At 25.3% G+C, this 17,367-nt stretch overlaps 2 protein-coding genes across 3 annotated transcripts in view; one reads left to right on the forward strand and one right to left on the reverse strand.

Moving 5' to 3' along the window:
* The window catches only part of LOC129606191 (calbindin-32), a 75,965-nt gene that overhangs the window by 21,682 nt on the left and 36,916 nt on the right, over nucleotides 1–17,367 (forward strand). The window lies entirely within an intron of this gene.
* LOC129606484 (uncharacterized) lies at nucleotides 6–13,103 on the reverse strand. Its single transcript, XM_055516827.1, has 6 exons — nucleotides 13,054–13,103; nucleotides 1,934–2,363; nucleotides 1,657–1,848; nucleotides 469–891; nucleotides 230–415; nucleotides 6–166 (listed from the first exon to the last, which is right to left on the reverse strand). The coding sequence occupies exons 1-6, from the start codon at nucleotides 13,101–13,103 to the stop codon at nucleotides 101–103; spliced, it is 1,347 nt and encodes a 448-aa protein (XP_055372802.1). The 3' UTR covers nucleotides 6–100.

Here is a 17,367-nt window from a genome sequence, read left to right on the forward strand (position 1 = left end):
ACATATGCAATAATATTATAATATAAAAATTTGAATGTGTTATGTACAAGTTTATGTATATATTTTTTATTCTTAAAAATTTCAATTCTATCTCTTAGTTCTAAGGTTGATATTTGCATTCATCAACTTCTTGATCCCAATACAAATTCATTTCCTTTACGTCGAACTAAAAAGAAAACGTATAAACTGTGTGTATATACAATCATAATTTTGTATTATAATTTCTTACCTTTTGAAATCTATCCAATGAAATATTTCTAAATAAAATAATTTGCTGTAATGTATCTCGAAAGAAAAATGATCCTTCAAGTGTATCTTCTTTTAACAATTCACAATTACTGTAAAATTGTAATGTTTTGGTTGTTTCGGAAGTAATAATTTTTATCAAAACATGATTCCATTCACCATTTAGTACCTAAAATTTTATATTTAATTAATATAAAATTATAAATTTTCAAAAATATGCACATTTTCTTTAAAAACGCCACGAGAAACTTCAAAAGTACTTTGAGTTCTTGATAAATTATTCCAAACAAGTGATTTTCCTGAAATTATACCAAAATTCATATTGTTTCCATCTTTTGAATCAAACATTGAAAGTAATGCTAATTGTCCTTCAAAATTTCGATAGCATCGAAAAATACATTCAAAAGTAAAATTTGATGAAGAATATGTACTGTTTTGTGGTAGAACTATATTCGTATAAATTTGTTTTGTCATTCGATGAAATTTACTTAAATCCCAATCACGTTGCTCATATTTAAAATGTATTTTTTTATGTAATTCGATTTTATTGGACAAAGTCTGAGAGTTTAAATTTTTAGCTCTATTGCATATTGAGCTATTTTTTTGTCCGATTTCTGTTGTTATCTCTAATTCTCGGACATCAAGCTGTAAATGTTAAAATTATATTAGTACATATAAATCATTAATGAGTTTTCATTAATGTTTTAAAATGTTATAAATGGAAGGCGGCATTGTGCACACGACAATAACTTCAATATCATAAGGTTATACTTATAAATTAGGAAATGAATAATTTTTTAAAATATTTCAAATTATATAAAAGGCAACAAAATATCAAATTATAATGTTGTACAAACGTACCCAAGCGTACTAGAATTTAATAGTAAATTAACTTTTAAAGAATATAGTTAAATGCATTGCTATAATAATTCTAACTATTAGAAAATAATTATAGTGCATACAAAAAATCTATATCAATAATTAAAATACAGATTATTTCCCTATATATAAGTATATGTAGTATATACGCCACAGGTATGTGCACGTTTTATAGAATTATGAACTGGATTAACAAGTAGAATGATTGTCTGACAAAAATATTTTTTAATAGAGAAATTAATCTAATAACAATACGCATTACTTTTAGAGAATAGTTCAAAAGAATTTTGTAAAGAATTATTCTAGAAACGTGTACAAAAGGCAATGTAGCTTTGCCTAACTTGACTTGGTATTTCAATTAAATTACATCAAAAATTTTAATGCTAATGGATTTGAGTAACTATTTCAAGGATTTAAAAGATAATTTCCATCAAAATTTTCTTTACTGAATATTATTTTATAAATCCACATGATTTGTATATAGACATGAATGTAAATAAATGCAAATAGATGTAAACGATATAACTAAACCTGTATATATTCTTCTGTATTTTTTTCACCAATTATTATTTTTGCAAATTCATCATTGGTCATTGATTCTAAAAATCCAAAATTGCCATTTTTTACTGATACCTCAAAGTGTTGTGTGCAATCAAACAATATTTTAGTGTGTTTTCGTGTAATTGTTGCCACAAGAGAATGCCATTTACCATCAGCAATTGACTAAAATAAAAAAACAAATTAAAAATTACTAAATATTTTTAATTTTATTTTTTCTTATTAATTTAGTTGATTTGAACTAACATACATGCCTCTGCATAACAATATTAGCACAATTTTGTATTTCTTGTGTTTTCGAATGATAAAAATTCATTGAATTAGAATGAGAATATATTCGAATATTAAAACATAATCGAATATCATTTAAACCATTTTCATCACCATATATAAGTTTAAATAAAATAAGATTTCCATGAAATGGTTTAAGAACACTTTCAAAACCCAAACGAAATAATATTTGTACTGAATATTCTTCAGATTCCTTTGAAATTTTTTGTAAATCTTTTAAAAATTCTTTTGCGTATATTCCATTGAAGGTGGTATTTTCAAATTGGAAAAATTTCCCATAATAATCATTGTGTATTTCATAATTCCATAAAAGCTCCTCATTTCTAAGAACATTAACAGTATTTGGTATAGGTAAAACATTGTTATCAAATTCTTTTTCAAATGATTCTCTTAAATTTATATTTTGAACTGATTTAATAAAATTAAACTGAGTTTTTAAGAAAATTATAATTAAAAATATTTTTATCATTTTAATAAAAGCTTCTTTTATTTACGTTTGTTTTTGATTTTTATTTTTTTTTTATTAAAAGCGATAATGTAAATTACAATTTTATTTAGAAAACTAATTTAGGTCAGTGCTTGTTTAATTTAAAAATATTACTGAAGCATTCTGAATGTACGCATTCCATAATATTTTCGAGTAAGTATGTGGAAAAAAAAACTATGTGTGACGTTCTTTTTAGCACTTTTCCAAATATTTTTCGGAAAAAAGTGCTTATTAGTTACAATCTTCCCGTCCGTTCGTGAAATTGTTTACAAAACTTCAACAACCTTTAAGGTAGACAGCTGAAATGTTATAAAAATGTAGATCTATAGTACAAAATTATTTTCGTGGAAAAAAACTTGGAGGCCTCTCAAAGACCTTAAAATGCAGTTTTTTGATTATTTATTACATCAAGTCCCCAAATATTTTTTAAATTATGCAAACTGAGAAAAGTTTATTGGCTAGTTTTTTACACCGCGGCATACCATATTTGAGCATTGTAATGACTTTGTATGAAGCCCGTTTTTTTTTATTTTTGATTTTGGTTTTTTTCTAGATTGTATAAGTCGTACGGATCTTTCCTCTTTGGAACCTGTCAATTAACCGTTTGAAACCGGAATCGTTTGAAATATTTTGACATATGAATGAAAGTAATTTAAAATGTTAGATTTTTTTTTAAGAACAGCGTTTTCATTTGTTCAAGGGAAAATTGTTTCTTTACAAACCATTGGTTTGACTTTACTTTATTTTTTTTTGTGTAGAAATTTTTGTAGATAATTTTGTAGAAAATTTAGCTTATCACATTTTTCTTGTTTACATGTAATTATTGTTATAATTTTTATACATTAATATAATTATTTACATATAATTTCAATATATTAATAATGTTGTGCAAGTGTGTGAGTTAATTAAGAAATATAAGTGAAAGAATCAAGAATGTTGGTACTTAACAATATTATTAATGAATCAATTTTTGTGTATAAATTTGATATAAAAAATTATCATTTAGAATAACTGGAGATTTTTTTTTAAATTTTTTTTAATTTATAACTTGGCTCTAAAATGGTTTTAAGTATACCTTCAGCTACTCGAGTAAAGGCCTCGACTTCAGTTTTCGAAAACTCATTTTTCTTTTTAAATTATGAACTTTATGAAATTTTTTTATATGAAAGGAAGTTAACGGTAAGAGTTTTTTTTATCGGAAAATTTAGTAATTAATACAATTTATTTGAACCTCAAATAACTACACAATTTCAGTATAATGGAAATGGTATTTTTTATTTAGTGTACTTATCCTAAAAATATGCAACAATTTATGAATATTTCTAAAACAATTTTACAGTTAGCTATACATTTGTATTCACTTATAACTCTAATATTTTATATTAATCTAATTCGAAAGTTGTCAAACCAATATCAATATCTGAGAGCGTTGTTTCTTAACCTATATTACATGTTCTATTTACCCATGTGATAAAAAAAAATAGACATAGCGTGGAAAAACTTTTTTCTTTTTTATTTCGTTTTGCTATTTTAAAATTTATTTAAAAAAAGAAAATAAATAAGATTAAATTATTGTTGGCATATAGAATGTGCAATTTAAGTTTAATTCACTTTTCTAATTTTTTTATTGATCAAATGTTGTACAAAAGCAAAACTGAAAAAATGCAATAATCGATATTCAATCACTTAACCAATTTTATTTTTGTTCATTTGTTGTCATATTTATAAGAGCTGAAATAGTTGCAATTTACATCGTTTTTTTTGTTTGATTGTTAATAAAAAATGCAGAAAATAAGAGATCTATTTTTTATTTTAAATATTTAAGTAATGGTTTTTTTGGGAATGGCGTGGTTGAAAGTTAATTTAGAAATCAAAAAATTGTTTTTGAATAATTACTCGTAAAGCATTGCAAACCAAATATTGCCAATTTTTTGTTGCATTTCGTTTTTTTTCGTAAGGAAACATAAAAAATTTAATATTGAAATTGATGGGATTGAAAAACAAAATTATTGAAAAAGTAAAATAAAAAAAATACTGACAAAACAATTTAAAACTTTCATAACAGTAACTATTATATTATGTGGTTCCAAATTTCCTATATTTGCCATTATATCTTAACAACATTAAAAATGTATTAAGTATTCTTTCACAAATGCACAAATTTGTTTTAATTATGCAGATATGTGAATGTGGTCAATTGTGAGGAGTAACTTCACTTGTCTTGTACATTAAAATATGAAATTAAAGAGCAGAACGCAATGGATTGGTTTTTTGGCTAGAAATTATTATAAATCAATGGTTTTAATTTTATCATGTAAATTTTAAAACGTTAGCGCAAATGTTTGAAAATGCCATGAAAAAACATAATTGTCAAACAAAGTGACTTAATTTGTTCGCTACAAGTGAAAAAAAAAATACATTTTTTCAATGAGAAGACATTTTCTTTGGAATCTTTGATTTTATAGAAATTAGGAAAAGAAATAACAAGGAAATTTTACTAATTTTAATGACATAAGACGGGAAAGACTCAAGGCTTAAGTATATATAAGAACCTCGTTATCTTAAAGGGTGTAAAATTTTTGTAAATAGCCGCACAATTTATCTATACTTAAAAAGCTATCCTTTCAGATATTACGTATAAAAACAATTCAAAGCTTAATATAAAAGAGGTTTTCATAAATACTGTACTGGAGAAACGTAACGTATGATATGAAATATATTTTTGTAAATTCTATAAATGTGAAATATTCGTAGCTCATATGTGACTCAAATGTGTTATTCATAGTAATTTAACAAACATAATTGATCATTCAATAATGTTCATGAATAAACTTGATTTATAAAATTCATTTATTAACAAAAATACAGCTCAGTTTTCACTACATATTGCAAAATGTAGTTATTAGTTAAGGCCTTTTAATAAACTGCCTCTCAATTTTATAAAAGTTCTTAACTTTTGTTCCTTAAATTAAATAAAATATTCTAAATTTTGAATATTTTTGTACTCAGAATCTATGAATTTTGTACAAAAATCTTATCTACTTTAAAATCTTATGAATACTTAATTTCAATTTGACCCAAAATAATTTTAAGAAAAGTCAAGATATCCGATTATGCGTCTGCATATATTTATGAAAAAATTGAAAAGTTCAATTGTATCGTATAAAATATTGCAAATACACTGGAAAATCATCAATAAATGCATTTTTAATTGGCATGCATATTTAATTTATTTTGAGTAATGTGCACCCTAAAAAATCATATCCATAGACCATACATGAAATTTTAAGTGAAGCATAACCGTCTGTCATGCACTTAATATTCTACGTTATCGTTTATTAAATACATTACGGGGTATGCTATTAAATAAATTGGCATTTATTTAAAAATGAAAAAAAAAAATAAAACCAATTATTGTTGATGAATTTTCTTTAATTTATAAATTATATAAGCATACGTAGCTATTTTTTAATATTTTAAAACTTTGTTTTTTTTTTAAATAAAAGCGAAATGCAATTTTAAAATTTTTATTACGGTATACAAACTATTATGGTTATTCAAAGAAATTCTGTAATACATACGAGTACAAGTTATTTAAATATAGGTGTATTTAGGTATGTGTATATGCACAATTAAGATATTATACAAATACACATATATGCCATTGATATTGAATTTTTGCAGGATATTGACAAAATTAAAGAAATAAAAAAGAGAAACTTTTTATTTCCCATTAGGCGCCAATTTTATAGGAATGTTATTGCAAAAATTTTATTCAAAAATTTTAAATGTTAAAAACTTAAAATTATATGTTTTCAATTTTGAAAGAAAAAGTTGAAAATATTTTAAAACTACATTTATACATTACGTACATACAGGGTGTTCGACATAAAGCGTGAAGAACATTGATTTCTTTATAAATCTTCTTGTTTTGTGATTCGGCAAGCTTTATTTATTTTTTCAGCCAAGTGTGTAAGAATAGAATTTCTTGAGCTTCAAATGAATACAACAAGTTAGTTGATCATATTCCCTCAGTTATAAATAAAAATATAAAAATTGTATAGTTTTCAGAAAATCCAATTTTTATGGCTTATAACTCGAGAAGAAAAGCACAAAAAGTAAAATATCCCTCAACATTTTTTGTAAGTCTACACACACTCTGAAACTCTGCTTCGGTAGTTACAGAGTGTGTTCAGATATGTGTCTTCAGAACCAGTCTATCGTACATCCTATATAATATAAAGATATACATTACTTTAACAAATGAAATGGCATGTGGAATAATTAAATTAGAAGAAATTCCTACTCTGTTACCTTTTTATCATTAAAATAAATCGTTGATATTTTCCAATTCATAATATTTTAGTATTTATTAACGGTCAAATTGAATTTCGAAATTTTATTTCGATATAAAGTGCATATTGCATGAATGTATATATATAATATGTTTGTATAAATGTGATGTAATTTTCATATATCTTAGCTGCCAAATAAATTGAATACATTTGAATGTTTTTAATTCAAAAAAAATAATAGCTCTTCAAGTATTTTGCTTTTTTCTGTCCAATAAAGTATTTGCCAAGAAATGGTTTGGTAAATGAACATAGCAAAAGTTACCATAAAATTATTTACCATTTTTGGGGAGAAAAAATTAAAGTAAAATAAAAATTGGAATTCAAGTTAGTTTAATTAAAAACGAAAAAAAATAGAGTTGACCTTGTCAACTCTGTGATACCCGCACGAATTTGTTATCCTATGTGCGATTAAATTTGGCATAACTGTCTTTGGGACTTTAAGTTGCCGTATTACCATATTAATTTATGCAAAATTTCAGTACTGTGTTTCTAAAAATACGGTGTGTGCCAAACTACTATTTAAGTTGTACGGCAGCTACCAGAAGAAGCCAAGCAATTTCAATGACTTTTATCAAACACATTGGCCCTACTAATATATTCGCTTCACACCGTGAAATTTCATTACCATGGCTTATATAGTTTCAGAGATATAGCCAAATAACTTTTGGAGTTGTATGGCAGGTAACAGAAGGAGCCAAGCAATTTCAACGACTTTTATCAAGCACATCGGCCCTACTAATATATTCACTTGTGTAAAATTTCAATACCACAGTTTTTATAGTTTCTGAGATATAGCCAAATAAATTTTGAAGTTGTATGGCAGCTACCCGAACCGGTACCCCGATCATGCCCAATTTAAATAGGGTTCTGGCACTTACTACAATAAATCACTTGTGAAAATTTGGTGAACTTAGCTCAATTAGTTTTTGAGTTATCTTTGGGACGGACGGATGGACGGACAGACAAAGCTAAATCAACTCAGAATTTGACGCTGATCAAAAACATACACTTGGGTCTATATCTAAGACCGTTATTTCTTAGCGTTACAAACGGTAAGGCAAATTTAGTACACCCTTCGAACATACGTTCGTACGGGTATAAAAATTATAGAAAAGGTGATCGCTAAAAATTGTAATTCTATGTTCCTTGATTTTAACTATATTTTTGAAGTATAATAAATAATAGAACTATGATAAGTCACCTTGAAATAGATGCACATATGTAAACGCAAATATAACCCTGATTTAGTGCCAAAGTAACCTGCATCCTTTCGATATGGGATATATGTATTATGGGATTTGCTATTTCTTTATTGTCTCTTTGTGAATTTTCTTAATCTATAAATCGAGCTCGTACAGTCTTCTTCTTTCTTTTTTCATGATTGTTAAAAGTACCATTAAATATTGTAAATTGTATACAGATATTTTTTATTCTTAACAAATGTATAAGACTTTTTAATTAATTACAGTACATTAACAAATCTAACAATATCTCACTTTCATCTCAGCAAAGCATTCATTTCGAATTTCTATTATCTTTTTCGTAAACTCTTCTTTTTGTCAATCTCTTATCACAATGTATGCTTAAACATTAGTTTATCAGATCTCAAATATATACTCATATATGCAATTTTAAATCAGTGTCAATATCATAAGCACCTATCAGGTTTCATATATCCTTACTTTTAAGGGATACATGTACAAATATTATCAAAGTTTAAAATTATGTTTTTATTTTATTGAATAATCTTTTATACATATACATTTATATTTAAATATATATGTATGAATTGCGTATACAATAAAATTATATAATGAAACAAATATAAAAGTTCAAATATGTGTGTATGTATGTGGACCATTATTGTTTACAACAGTATTGCCACGTCATGAGAAATTCTTTTATTTTTGCAGAAATTTTAAGAAATTGAAGAACAATAATTTTATTGTACGCTATTCTTTTACGTTTGAAAAATTAACTTACTTGGAAACTTACAACAGTATAGGAGCTTGAATTTTATGATTTCAATTCAAAAAAAATACCTCAAGTAAAATTAACCACAGAAAAACGTTTAACCTCAAACTTAGAAGAAATCAGAAGAAGATGAAGCAAATAATTATGTATGTAGTTTCTCATATACATATGCAAATATTGCTTGTGGGAAAAATATGAGGAAGATAAACAAGTAAAAAAGTTTAAGTCGGTCTAATGCGACTGAATTATACCCTACACCTTGAAAATCTGAGTATAAAAACTTATTTTCGAAACATTTAGAATGATTGTATGACGAATACTTGAGCCTGTCATATCATTCACAAAAAGTTCAAGGATATGTGCTACCTATGATTTAACACGTGACTACCACGTTTCATGAATTTGGCTTTATTATTATTTAAATCTGTCAAGCCATTCCGTAGAATCTTCAAGGATTTTATTTTACAATCATACAAAATTTTATGTTAATATCTTTATTAGTTTTCGAAATATTTAACATAATCTCTATGGCAGCTGCCCGAACTCATTGTCCGAATGGTTCCAATTACAATCCGACACAAAAGAAACAACTTGGGAAAGTTTAGTTGTATTTGCTTTATTTGTTTATGAATTGTCATGTGATCAGATGGACAGATCTAAATCTATAAATCAGCAAGAATATATGTACATGTCCAAACCGCAGATGATTCCTTTAAGTGGTTATAAACTCCGTATCAAAGTTAATAAACCCTTCACAAAGGTGAGAAAACGGCAAAATTTCACTCTTTTTTGGGAATTTTAAAAGTTAAACCTGACAGCACTGTTTAGTCACATATTGAACCTAACATTATATTATGCATATATACATAAATGTAAATATGTAAACATTTATATTTAAAAGAAAAGATGTAATTAAAGTTTTTCTCTTTTTATAAGCTATTATTTAAATATATTTTCATAATTACATAGGTTTTAAAAAATAAAAACCTATACACACATACTTACATAAATAATTTTCATTATCATTATACAACACATAAGAATATGAGTGTGTGTATTGTGTATGAATCTATTTAATTGCATATATCTACCACTATCTTTTGTTTGAATGTCAGTATTTTTTTTGTCATAATTTTACTTAAAAATTGTAGTTTTCTTTTCTTGAAGTTTTCATTCTTTTTTTTATTAGATACATTTTGTAATATGGAAAATAAAATGTCCTGAAAGGAATTTGTTTTTGTTATATTTATTTAAAAGAAAGAAAAAAGTACTAAATAGGAAGTGCTTCAAGCATTTTTGTAATGTTTTTTTTTTGTGTTTTCTTTATTTATAACCTTTAATGTGAAAATGCTTATACATATCAGGTATATAGTATACTTATAGGGGACTTAATAGTTTGAGAATATTTTGATAATATCTTGTTTATTTTGTAATATTATACAATATTATAGGGCAGATTCATTATTAACTCCATAATAAAATATTTATAATTTCAACCTATTAAATAAGAAGGAATTTTTTTCTTCTTCTTCTACAATAACAAAAGTATTGTGTGTGAGTGTGTGAGTGTACCATATGCCCTCATACTCTTTTAATTCGATTACCATGTGTTTTTGAGAAATTATTATTAGACAAAAAAAAATTTGTTGAAAAACCTATCAGTTCGGAAGTTATACCGAAAAAATCCATTTTTCGAGTCCTTTTTTATAAGCACTATTATTTTAAAATTGGAAATCGACAAATGTGGTCATGTGAGATATTACTAGAAAGATGTTAGTAAGATCCAAAGTTTTTGTTCCGGAAAATTTTTGAAAGTCACCCCTAAGAGATTCTAGGCCTCCAGATTTCGAAAAGTTTAGTTAGCGATTTAGTTTCTGATGAAAATGGCTTCTAAAGTGGCTATCAATAAAATCAAGAAAAGGACATTCATTACGATTGAGTGGACTTGATTTGGAAAATCTATGTTTCTCGTATATACAACTGTGGAGAACCGAATAGATTTTCAAACAGAAATCAAAAAAATATCGTAATATTGAAAAATGCTATAACAAATATTAAAAAAGAAAATGCCACTTCCCTTCTTTTGAGATTGCAATAACGTGCGAGGTGCTTTTGAAAGGATTTTTGCTCAAGAGTTTTTAATCTTTACGAAAGTTTTTGATCTTTAGGTATAATGAATTTGAATAAAATCTAATGATGTTATTTTCAAAGAATTTGGTAGAGGAAAAGTGTTGCTTACAAAAATGTTGATCAGCAAATAAATATCAAAAAGGACGAATAAATACCAAATATTAAAATATAGTACATAGACATTTTAATCTAGCAATTCCATCGAAATACAAAAACATTTTAAAGTTCATTATAAATAAAAATTATTTTAAGCTTTAATTTTAGTAAATAACAGTTTAAATAACATGTTAAAAATACCTTTTAAAACTTTTTTTGAATTAAAACTTTTACAATATCAATTTTGACAAATTTTACAATTTGAAAATATTGACAAAGCTCTACTTTACCAAATTCATATTAAGCTACTATATTCTCCCTTAAACTTAAATCTTACTGCTCTGTCATTGTTTCCATTCATACCAAAACGTCAATATCTAAATTCTTATAGTGTTGTAAGTTGATGTTTCTGAAAATAAAGCAGATTTACTGTCAATTTGAGTTATTTAAAAATTTTAATTTTTAGTTGCTGACTTAAGTAGATTCCTGAATTGTGAATCAAAAAAATTATTTATTTGTAGTATAGCTTTGCATAATACATTTAGATTAACTTTTAAGTTTTGTGACGAAATCATCTAAAATGATTTTATCCAGTTCATCAATTAAATGACTTTTTTTTTGTTTATTGAGAACCACAAATTTTTATATAACAGAGACAAATTACAACTATTAAATTATACAAGGAATTCATGTAACTAAAAATTGTGTAGACAACCGACTAACCATAACCATACGTACATACGTCATACATTTATTTTTTGAACAGCAATTTACAGTATAATTCAACTTTTTTTTTTTATTAAAAAATTAATTCAAAGCCATATTTTGGTTTCTGTATAAAAAGAACAATAATATAGATTGTGCTCGAACACATATAATTTCAACATTTATATATATGTATAACTATATAAAAATCTATTATAATTCGAACTACAACAATCCAATTCTACATGTGAAACACATTCCTTTACATAAATTATTTGAAAAAATGAACGATTAAAGCTGTTATTGCTAAAGTTTATATTGATTTCTTATTAAATATTCATACTTAATGCTGGCAGATTTATTGAAATAAAAAATTAAAAAATTTATATAGACAAAGAAAATTGCCTTAACCATACCCAGCCATTATATATATACATATACCATCATAAATTAAACAAAAATTTCAGTTAAAATCAATATTAATCAATGAGTATTGAAAAGATAAATTATCTTTAGAAATAAATTGAAATACCTAATAAAAAAAACACATTTTAAATTAAAATATTTCAGAACAAAAAAAAAAATTTATTTGAAAAAAGAAAGTTGATGCATAGGATGTATTAATTTTGGGATGAAGTTAATTTTAAATTCCGAATAAATTTTAAATAGAACAAAGTTTTTTTTCTATTTCCGAAAATCAAAAACTCTTTATAAATTTTTTCAAAGTTAACAGAAATTAAAACATGAAAATTAGCTATAAACTGGGGTATACGATTACCAGGATTCCTTAATTTTCAGATTGTGTTTTATAGAAAAATATAATGGTTTTTTAATGAAATATAAATTCAAATAATTTTCTTTGTAAGTTCCATTGATTTAAGTTCTTATAGCTTAAAGTGTCTTAATATACAATACAAATTGCAGTCCTCTGCTTTAATAGTGCTTTTTTAACCAGTAAATAATTTATACATCGGTTTTACAACAGGAATACATCAGTTTAAACGTATTATGTATTCCAAAGCATGGCACTTTAAATTAAACCAGGCAATAGAAAGGAAAATTAAAATTTTTATATAAAATAAAAATAAATGCGAAATCTTTAATATTTAATAACATATAAAATAGTTTTTAAATTAGTTTATCAGTTTATTCATTTACAAACTGCCGTCGACTATACACTGGAGCAATTCGGAGTATTTTATATTGCTATAAAAGAAATGAACTTAAAATTTCACTTTATTTGCTATTCTATAATCTTATCTAAGTGCATTGCCTGGGACAGACTATTTAGTATGAATAAGCAAGTAATGCTGCTTCAAGATGTTTACTAACCTAAATACTGTAACAGCTGCGTACCGGACTATCATATCAACAAAACACATTTTAAATAAACTATATGTCATTTTTTGTGGCAGGTGACGAGACCGCCGTGCACATCCTTTGCAACTGTCCGGCTCTAGCTGTTCGACGCCGTCTTGGACATGGGTTCCTAAGTGTTCGGGAACTGTTGTCCAACTCCCTTAGAGATATCTCCGGCTTTATAGTTGGGACTGGAATATTATAAGTGGGAGCGTGGGGAGGCTACAATAAGTCAGGAATGGCTGCGGTGGCTCGGGAAGTTGCTCCTGCCCCACTCGGTTCCCTTCAAATCTACAATCTACAGTATGTCGACCCCATAATACAAAATTTGTAGAGAAAAAAAAAATGTGATTTTTCTGAATTCTTATAAAGTTTTATTTTAGTCGCCTATGCTCAGCCGCGATAATTTCTTAAAAGGTAATTAAATTTTTTATTATTTGCATATAAAATGAAAAAATCTTAACATTCGAAATCAAACTATAATTAAAAAAAAATAAAACCTTGTTAAATTTCTCAAAATAATTTTTGTAATGGTAAAAATTTCAAATTAATTTTTACGTATTTATTTTTCAAAGTCCATTGTTCGTATTTTTTAATTCGGAAATTTTTTTCTGCATATAAAAAAAAAAATATTTTTTAATTTTCTTTTTCTGTCTTTAACAAAACTTGAAAATCATTTGAAATTCTTCATCTTTTTTTTTGTGGTTATTTTGCTCAGCTTTTTCTTTTTTATATTTTAAAAACGAATTGAATAAGAATTAATTGGCTTGATCAATAAAAGAAATGCTGGTTAAGAACTTGAATGATGTGACAAGATAATAGATTTCTACTTTACTAGAATTAAAATAGTATTATACAGTTGTGTGCAATAGTAGAGATATATGAGTACGGTTTTAATAATTCGAAAAAAAATCCCTGTACACACATATACAGTTCTAAGTTCGCGGTAGGAATCGTTTACTAATTTTTACGATTAAGTAGAAAATTATATACGAATTTTAGTAAAATGCTTTGGAATTCTGTAAGCTAGAATGATGTTATGTCTATTTAAAAAGTGAAGCACGAACAGTAAAGCTATAATTTTTAAAATCAAATCCCCTTTATTTAGGATGATATTGATTTAATTATTCTGTTATAAAACGAATCAGTCCTTGATGCTTCGGCTATAAAATTGATATTAAAGAAGTAGTAACGAAATAATTGCAAACTAGGTCACCCTAATAGTAATGGGTACTTTTTATTTCAGGAATAGTGGTACTTCTATGCTAAGTCATGAGTAACGTACATAATTTTCAGTATCAATTACAGTTAAGACGTAAAAATTGAAATTTTTTTTAATAAAAAAATCAAATATAGTTTTTTTTCAGATTTTTACTTTTTCTAATAATATCATGGAAGGAGTTCGTAACATCCATTTATATAGTTAGATTGACTGTGTAACTTTTGTTTGCTGGAAGAAGTTAAGTGATTAGCAATGAGTAAAATTTCATTTCACTACAATCTTCTGTCAAGAAATTTTAAAAAATAATGTAAAAATAACATGTGTAGTACAGTTGCGTATCAAAATCATTTCGAAAATTTATATTTCAAGTAGAAAATTTCACTCAGTTTTAAATACAAAAAGTGGTTATTTGTAAAAACCACCAAAATCACTAAAACATATACATACAAACTGTGCTGTTTTGTAAGTTTATATACAAGAATTCCATTCACAATACTCTTCTTTCTTGTGTATAAAACTGTCAGAAATGTTAAAATCATTCAAAGTCAACCCCTCTTTTATATATTTTTGGAAAATAGTTTTGAATGAAAAACATGACCATAAAATTTTTTTTATTTTCTCATCCTCTATAAATTCAGGACATTTTTGTTCATTTATTTTGCACTCACAATTTTCAACGATTAATCCACTTCGCATTCGTAAACATTTTAACACACACACACACACATTCTTTAATGTCATAATCATAAATTTTTTTGTATTTTTTTTATTTTATTTTTATTATTTTCGTATGTTTACAAAATATTTTATTTTCACGAAAGTTTTTTGTTTTTTTTTTAAATACCTTTTACAGGTATAAAGGTTTTTCCTTTAAAAGAAAAACTTTATATAGATTAAGGTATTGAGGTGGAAGAGGCGAATGAGTCATAAAGTACAGTTGTATGTTTTGGAATCAATTATTAGAAAATTTGTTAGAATTGTTTTTTTTTTTTGGAAAAACGAAATACGAAAAAAACACTTGGAGTAAACAAAAGCATAATTTTTTTTGAATACCTTTAAAATACCCTCAGAATATTTTTTAAGCTTTTAAAAGAGTCAAACGTAACGAATGAGGAAAGAAAAGGAAATTTAAGTTATTTTTAAGAATTCAAGTTTTTTTTTTAAAGGTCAAAGGTTTGTAGTTTTCTTTTTAAATAACAACATTATTAAAATTGTAAAAGATTAGGAATTTAGTGACAATGTAAAATACCTTTTCACACCTTTCCATTGTAAGTTAAAAATGAAAAATAACAACCCTCTAAGATATGTGAATGCTTAGAAATATGAATTCAAAAATTTAATTATACAGAATGTGTCCAGGAAATTAAATAAAACAAAATTTTCTTACTTGGCACTGTCAAATATTTGTAGTAGGCAATTTAAAGAGTTTTTCAATTCAACTTCAATAAGCACAACAATATTTTTGCACATTCATACTTCAATTGAAGAAATAATTGCAAATAATGTTTGAGGAAATTGTGTTTTGAACTTGAGAACATTTTCTTAACATTATTAGTAAATTGTATACTTGGGAATATTTTGCAAAAGGGACTTTAATATTTTTATTACCTAGGGTTAAAATTAACTTACAAATTTTGAATATCAACAGTATTGGAATACATAATAGTTTTTATGTAAATGCTTTTATATTTAACGTAATTGTGTTTCTCAATTACATTTTTACTCAGACTGCGATACTCTGAAAATTTCAAATAAATTTCTGTTGAATAACTTTAAATATTAATCGGAGTACTTTAATGTTACCGACCTCATTGAATCATATTTTCACATAAAATTTCATGTATGTAAGTATATTTAGTTTTCAAAGAAAATGCACATGAGCAGTGCATCATGCAATTATGCAATATACCTATGCAATTTCAGCAAGTTATCTATCCAGATTTTCCCCTCAAAGTTCGGTTAAACTATAATTTTCATAAGAATTGATATTTAAGTTTCATTTGGAGTAATGTAACGAATTGATCAATTTTTCGCATGTACATCAGGTCCAAATAACTGGAATTTTCATTAATGATTAAATTTTACTTAAAATTGTATATTTTTGCCTTGAATTTTTAATAATATGCGTCTTTGACAATGTAAGAAAGCAAAATATTGAGAATTTTCTAGAAGCATATTAACTAAATTATTATTGATTCTCTTCTAACTAACCCGTTAGTTAAACTATGAAAAAATTAAATTTTTAAATATTATTCAGAAAGCACCCAACTTGGTCAATTAACAGCTGACGTGTATTAAATTTTTATTTTTTCTTAATTTAATTTGTACAAATTGCCCGTAAACTAAATGCAATAAAAATGCAATAAAAATTGACAAGTTAATCTTTTTGATTGTTATTTCATAAATAAATTAACAAATTTTTCAAATATCGAAAAACGCTACGAGAAGAATTTAATTGAGTTGAATTGGAATAATTTGAAAATATGGTAGAGAAATGAACTGAGATTTCCGATGCAATAAATAAAAGAACTGAAAAAAAATTAATTAATCTTTTTCCGATTCTTTAATAATAACGAGAAAAAACAATTGTCTTTGTTCGAAAATTTAAAATTTCAAATTTATACAATTTAAAGAAAAACCTTAGGAAGCAGTTAAATGAATTTTTCTTTGTATAGTTTTTTTGTGAAAGGAATTATACCACATGCAGTGAATTATTTGTTCAAGGTTTTTTTTCTATTACATACGAGTTCCATTTTTATTGTATTATGAAATTCATATAATATGTACCTAAAAGGACGTTTATTTTCACTGATTTTCTTATTTTTCAATATTTGACATACAGGGTTTGTAAAAAATTTAAAATTTTTTTTTTACAGATTTTTGGTCAATCCTGCAAAAATAATCTTGGCATTTTAATTTATAATATTTTTTTTGTACTTTATTTCAATTCATTTTCCAAATTTTATATTGCTTTTTTATTATAATATTTGGATATGAAAGTGTTTTTACACAATTCAAGTACGTGACAGAACATTTTACGCTCACATAAAATTTTTTTATATAAA

The sequence above is a fragment of the Condylostylus longicornis genome, unplaced genomic scaffold (genome assembly GCF_029603195.1).
Source record: "Condylostylus longicornis isolate FDR11 unplaced genomic scaffold, ASM2960319v2 ptg000018l, whole genome shotgun sequence".
Lineage (NCBI taxonomy): Eukaryota > Metazoa > Arthropoda > Insecta > Diptera > Dolichopodidae > Condylostylus > Condylostylus longicornis.

Coding starts and splice junctions, on each gene's coding strand:
- LOC129606484 (XM_055516827.1), bottom strand. CDS start 13,103: ATGTGTTTTGTTGATATGATAGTCCGGTACGCAGCTGTTACAGTATTT. Junction 1,849..1,933: donor ATATTGTTATGCAGAGGCAT/GTATGTTAGTTC, acceptor TTTTTATTTTAG/TCAATTGCTGATGGTAAATG. Junction 416..468: donor GTGGCGTTTTTAAAGAAAAT/GTGCATATTTTT, acceptor ATAAAATTTTAG/GTACTAAATGGTGAATGGAA.